At 36.3% G+C, this 7,009-nt stretch overlaps 1 protein-coding gene across 2 annotated transcripts in view; it reads right to left on the reverse strand.

Moving 5' to 3' along the window:
- ksr2 (kinase suppressor of ras 2) overlaps window positions 1-7,009 on the reverse strand; it is a 127,760-nt gene that overhangs the window by 33,328 nt on the left and 87,423 nt on the right. For both annotated transcript variants that reach the window (XM_014011142.1, XM_014011141.1), the window contains 5 exons: window positions 4,486-4,555; window positions 3,280-3,363; window positions 1,745-1,830; window positions 457-477; window positions 98-207 (listed from right to left, as the gene is read on the reverse strand). In XM_014011142.1, the coding sequence (XP_013866596.1) occupies window positions 98-207; window positions 457-477; window positions 1,745-1,830; window positions 3,280-3,363; window positions 4,486-4,555 (371 nt within the window). The remainder of the gene's footprint in view (window positions 1-97; window positions 208-456; window positions 478-1,744; window positions 1,831-3,279; window positions 3,364-4,485; window positions 4,556-7,009) is intronic.

The raw sequence follows: 7,009 nt of genomic DNA on the forward strand, positions 1-7,009 counted from the left end.
CTCTCTCTCTCTCTCTCTCTCTCTCTCTCTCTCTCTCTCTCTCACACACATACACACACACACACACAGTAATTCATGGTTTATCTGTCATTCCTACCTTGTTGATTTTGTTGGTTTTGGGGAGAGTCTGACTGATGTGCAGGTCTGTGTACCTGAGCGGGTTATTGATGTCACATGGCACTGATTCAGTCCGTACCAGACGAGCTACTACAGAAAATTTAAAAAAAGTAAATATGAAACATTTATAAAGTACTGTGGAAATATTTGCATAATAACTTAAGAATAATTTGCTGGTTTCAATGTCAAATATGCTCAAATGACTCTTTCTTGAATACTATTATTATATTTTCAGAAGTTATCAAATTCAGTGTTAATAAAAAAAAGGTTTCCTTAAGCAGAATTTTAAAAATCTATCATGTCTGGGTGAAGAAAGAAAGTCTAATTAGTGCTTTTTACCTTGAGTTGTTCCTTGGTGATCTTATTTAGAAAGAAAGGGAGAAGGAAGAAAGACAAAAGGCTTTATTTTCATAGAAAAAGCTTAAAATTTTAAGTGCTTTCAGTGTCAGTAAAATTAATGTATCACAGAATTAGTTTTGTCAAGCATAAATTAATTAATTAATCAGGAGGTAACTTTATATCTGCCTAAACCAGGCATCTATTTTATTTTCATTATTGGAAACAAAAATCATATTGTACAGAAGCTCAGGAACAGAATTTTAAAAATATACAACCGAAACAGATTTGAGCACAGACGGCTGCTCCTGCACTCTATTACCTGTTATGATACAGGCAGCAGGTGAATTGCTGTGGTCACGCTGAAAGAAATAGCAGCTTATACTACTACAAATCCTCTGTACAGTGCTTATTCACTGCTAACAATCCCCTCGCAGATGTAAAGAATGCCATGCGCACTCATGCACCCCTGGATGCTCACAAATCCTGAGTTTTAAAAGATTATCTTATCAAAAAAACAACAAAAAAAGTTGATTGGATTAGCTTGTAAGCCCAAAATACAGTGATTCTTTATGGATATAACTCACTGATGTGTTTTCAGACACAAAATCAATTTTAAGCTATGAACTTGTTTAAATTACTGAAGCCAGGAATTAATTTGGGGAAGTTTTTGAAATTGTTTGGAGTAAACAAGAGGCTTGAAAATAAAAAGTTTGTTTAAATAATAAATACATGACTGCTCCCAAAACTTTTTTCATGATAAGTTGCATCTTTAACAGGCAAATTATTGGAGCCCGTTGTTTGAATTTCATTGAAACGCTGATATTGAACTCCAAAAACCTGTTTCACTGTGTCAGTTTAAGGGTTTCAAACATCTGCAATTTGCTTGTAAGAAAATCAGCTTTCAGAATTACAATTAAGAGGTCTGTTCCACATTACCAGAAGGCATAGCTTCTCTTTTTTTAGTCTGACAAAGAATGAAAGGCACACATCAGGATAATAAAACATGCCTGAGGTGACACAAGGTACAGAGGCACCCAGGCAAGATGAAAATGTTCCAACTTGCATAAAAATTAGCATTTCTCCTGAGGCCTTACAGGAGAGATCATCTATGTAATATTATGAGAAGAAACCAGGGTTTGACAAAAAAAATGCAATTTTTTTAAACTTATCTAAAACTCGTTTGCTTTTCAACACAAAAGGTTAAAAATTCTGCAGATATACTTTTCCACTGGATGTTTTTTTTTTTCAAGATTGTATATGAAGCAAGATGGAAAATGTCACAAAATACCTTTGAGTGATTCACGTCCGCCTCGCTGTATGATCAGTAAATGGCAAGGTGGGGCTTCTTTGGTGCATTTGTTGTGGCACTTCAGCCTAAGTGCACGCAGAATACAGATGTGTATTAAGTGCATGTCTCTTTTTTTTTTACATGAAGCAGAAAGAAAACCAGGAAAGAAATTACTTTTTTTAAAATTTATGTAAAATAGACCAAACTAGTAGAGCTGGGTAAAAAAAATCAATTTAATCGATCATTTAAATTGGGAAAAATCGACTTATCGGGCATGAGATGAATTTTTCCCCATGGGGTCTTGTGTATGGTGAAGCTATATTTTGTCACTCCTGGCTTGCCGTATGTTTACATCTGGTTGACGTTCAGTGCTAACATTAGCTTCTGACAACAAGTTGTTTGGGACAAAACAAGAGAAACTAAGGAATCACCAACTTTACCTGCTGACTCTGCAGAACTAAAAGATAACAGAGACCAAAACTACAGTACGTATTTAAACATCTGACAGAATCTGTTCTCCCAGCATGTAGAAATGTGTGACAAACAAAAAAAAATGGTTTAGTTTTGTTACCAATATTATTATTTTTAAACTTTAAGAAACATTTTGATGAAATTCAGTGATGAAATGTACAGTATATGTATTATTTATTTTTCTTTTTTAATTTTAATATGTTTTATTGAACATAACAGAAGGTAACAAAAACATTACAAATATACAGTTTTAATACGCTCAAAAGGAGTTGGCAGACATATATTTACATTAGCCCACCTCTCCTCCTGCAACCTTGTTCCATCACTTCTTATTCATCAAGAAAAATATTCTTCATTTCTTAAAAAAGAACGTATCCAACAACACTGTCACACATGATGCCTTTTTAATTTAAAACCTTTGAAATTTGAGAGTTTTGTTTCAAGATTAAATGGTTTAATTTACAAGTTTGTCCTTAAAACCTGTTGTTTATGGTGAAGAGAAAAAAAATAAAATGATTTGTATTTTGCAACACATTTTCATTCTTTAAGAGCAGATCGAATAGAATTGAATTGAATCAAATCACGATTAATTGCTTCAGACCTTATGAATCAAAATTTAATTGATTCAGAGAAATGGCCACATTACCCAGACCTACAAACTACAAGAGTTAGAAATTTAGAACAGGGGATCTCAAACCTTTTGGGTCTGGGGACCCCTTACAACAGCAAAAACAATTCCAGGGACCCCCTCATAAACTCCATGCTGTTTCAAAAGATAATTTATTGTCGTTTCAACCCCTAAATGCTATGGGAACATATATTTTTATTTAGTTTATGATGTTTATTTTATTAGTTCATTGTTCTTCATGCATTTTTTAAAATAAAAACCATATTAACAATTTAGTGAATTTTTTGAGGACCCCTGGGGGTCCTGGGACCCCAGTTTGAGAACCTCTGATTTAGACCAAATAAAAATAGATAAGCACAAATATATAAGGAATTAGACTAAATTATATGAATATGCTATTCACCACAGATGCAGACAGAACACCCTTGATACGTACTTGCAGTTTTTACATTTTAGTCCAAACAACATTCCCTTTCCACACACAGTGCATGTCTGGGACATCCAATACTTGGTGGAAAACCTGCAGGCAAAAGAATCAATCAAACAATCAAGATTATTTGTAAAGCACGTTTCAGCAACAAGGCAGTTCAAAGTGCTTTACATCATAAAAACACTAAATATGCAAAGTCATACAACACAGAGTTAACAATTGAAGCATTACAGTTTGTCAAGAAAAGAGATTTAAGGGGAAAAAAAGGCTAACGGTTTGATTGTGTGGCACTTTTTTTTTGTAGCAGGAGTCGTAGAGCACCACCGAGGAGAACAGTCGCCTTTTATGCTCGTCTAAACGGTCTCATTTTGGCAGAAAGCTTCTGCGACACATGTAGCGCTCCCTGCCTAAACTATTTGCAAGTATAATAGACACCCGAAGAGGCTGATATTCCGAAGGTGTTTACCTTCCTAATCTTCCTCACCTGCTGATTTAATTTGGGCCCCATTACGTTTTTTTTTTTCATCGCTCCGTAACCTCATGTGAAAGAACATCTCGTTCCATCAATCTGTAGCTCACGTCACGAGTGAGGCCGTAAAGGTTTACATCAGAACAACAATCACTCGGAGCGACTGGGGGGATTGGAAGCATGTGCTGCTGGTAAAGAGTCCAACACGCTTCACACTGTGCTCTGCATCAACAACCATTTCCCTGCACAGACTGACAGAGTGGTTCAAACACATTTGGGACCATTGGCAGCGTTTACTGGTGTGACTCTGGATGCCAGCAGTGTGACTGGCTACTTAATGGCAGGTGACTAATGGAGTCTGACAGAGTCAAAATCAGCCCCCCTCACTTCGAACAGGAGTCATAACTCACTACGATTAATTAAATCTGACAGGACTGTCTATTATGTATGAGAGCATATTTGTCACATGCCGCCGAAGGCAAAAGTGGAGCGATAATGCTTTTGTCTGTCTCTGTGTGTCTGTAAACTCGTCCAGTTTCCGCGTAACGAAACCGCAATTCTAAAGTATGGTTTGCTTAAAACTTCCTGATTGTCAAGTGTAGAGTTGAAGACACGCAAAAAGATAAAAATAGTGTAACTAAATTATAGGGAAAAAAAATTTAAATAATGAGGGTGTATTTAAGTGTGCACGAAGGCATATTCACTGATTCTACCTCACAGACAGTTTATTCATTCAGACCTACCTGTGTTTTATTGAGTTTCCCAGATCTCTTCGGGGAATCTGCGGGGACCAGCGAGGCACTGAAAGTGTGTCTAGAGACAAAAAAAGAAAGAAAAAGTAAAAAGAAAAGAGAGGTAATGTCTTCCTTTTTTTCTGTTAAAGGCTAGCACTGACAGAACATGTATCAGAATGGATTAAATGTCTTGTATGTAGTGTTCATTTTCCATGTATGGCATTTCAAATTATAGACTGGTTTTTGTTGCAACCTTTTATTCTCAGACTTAATCAGCTGATTACTTTTCCATTTTTTTTTTTGTTCACAACGTTGCTAAAAATGAGATGTTTTAATGAAGTTGTTTAAGAAAGTCATCCTGATTGGCTAACTTGTTGGTTAGACAGACATGAATGAAGCAACATTCTGCTAATTAAACTGCTTACATATTCATGTCCACATCTGTTTTATAAAATATATTGAATTAAACTGATTGGTTAAGTAAAATGTGATAACTCATCCCGTTTCATCATAAAATGATTAGAGCTTGCCATATCAACTGAATAAGAGAGCAACAGAAGGCAGAAGCATGGCAACATGGATTGCAGTTTTAAGACAAAGCTGAAATTTAGTGGGGTGGTAACTGAGAGCTAACTCAACACATTATGAATGCTAATCACAAGTTTAAGGTAACTGCTAATGCTAATTTTAAAAAGAGCTCTAATTCAACCATTTTAAGACTTACAAAGCTGTAAACTGGTATGGTATTTGCCAAGCTTTGCCAAATCCAAGATGGCCACCATAGCTTATTTAAAACTACAACACGACTATTTCAAAGAAATTAGCTAAAATTTGGTGTGGTGGTAGCTAAGAATGATCTTCATCACATACTGGCTCTGTCCAAAACGGTGGGTCGGGTCCTCCGAAGGATCCAGCCTACCCGGTCGAGGTGGGCCGGGTCCTTGGTAGACCGGGAAGACTGGAAAAAAAAGTGGCTGTGAATTTGGATGGTCTAGACTCCCGTCCTTACCCTGGCGTACGTCATGTCACCTAGCAACTGTGACAACGTTAAACAGAAGCAAAAATAGATCAAAATTAGAAAAATATCAATATATTAGCATAATTAATATCACAAAACAATAAAATTAACTTAAAGGTATTATTTGAAAAACTAATTGACCCGCCATAGGTGCATGTTTTTTTTCGCGGTTTTTATGACAAAAATAATATTTAAAAACACATCTATACGAATGAAAAAAGTATTAGAATTACAACCGCTAATTTTTTAAAATATTTATCTCGCCATATTTTTTATTTAAAACGTATTCTTTTCTCTCGCTTCGTCCGCCATTACTAGCATAAAAAAATCTCTGGTCGGTCCGCAAAGCATTATGGGATATGGTGGACCGGGAAGGATCCATCAGACCTGTCCTTTGATTCGGGCCAAAGGAAGGACGCATTTGTCGGCCGTATCGGAGGAGTCTTTGGTTTTAGATGGTCTTTGTCGCGGCGCTGTGAGGTAAGCAGCTGACAAATTCGGCCTTCGGAGGACCCAGCCCACCGTTTTGGACACAGCCAATGAAGACAAAACAAAAATCCAAGATGGCTGCCATAGCTAAAATGCTAAATTACTCATAACTCAGCCATTTTTAGACATATTTGGCTCAAATTTGGGATGGTAGTAGCTCAAAATAATCTCCAATAAACAGTCAAATCTAAATTTAAATTAGTTTGGATGGCACGTGGCAAGCCCTTCCATAGTTTCTCCAGGAACTATTCTAGTTTTAGTTTAAAACTCTAGCATGAAAAGCCGGTAGTGATTTTTTTTGCAAGGAATAGTAGGCTTTTAATCATTTTGTTCATTTTAAAACCACTGATTTTTCCCCCCTCTACTCAGATTGCTTCCTGAATAATTCAATTTTGAACCATTTGACATTTAAGTGATCTGTTTTTGTTTTTTTTTTTTTGTATGGAAGTAATGAGCACCTATGGATATTGAATTAAATAGAATGAATGAGTAAAATAATATTTATTTAAATCAGTACAAAAGATTATATGTTGCAGACAAACAATAAAAAAAATGTGCCCTATGCACGGTGCTCTCTCACAAGTGTTAGGGATGAAAACAAAATTAAATTGAATGAAACCAGTGTTTTCTGTGGGGCTACCTGCAGGCATTACTTTATGATTAGGCTGCATTTATTCTTTTTATCATCTATTGTGAGAAACCCTGGATTCGAAAGAATTTCACCACAAAACCCTTTTTCCTTGGTCCATTAGTGGCTGGAGGTAGCGAGCAGAATGATACATTTATATGTAACCCCTTAATGACAGGTGAGAATGGGAGCCTACACAGCCTGGCCTGGGAAGGTGGCTGATTGTGGTGCTTATGTTTTCAGCAGATAGCACACTGTAATAATGTGCTGGCTGCTAACGATCCAGTAACAAAACAGCTGTCATGAAAACTGTTGACAAAGCCAAAGGTCACACTGAAGAGAGCATTATCATTAAATCATTTGAACAGTTTTGTGGAAATTACTGCAGACCCCCCCCC

This window comes from Austrofundulus limnaeus, unplaced genomic scaffold, assembly GCF_001266775.1.
Source record: "Austrofundulus limnaeus strain Quisiro unplaced genomic scaffold, Austrofundulus_limnaeus-1.0 Scaffold77, whole genome shotgun sequence".
NCBI classification, from domain to species: domain Eukaryota; kingdom Metazoa; phylum Chordata; class Actinopteri; order Cyprinodontiformes; family Rivulidae; genus Austrofundulus; species Austrofundulus limnaeus.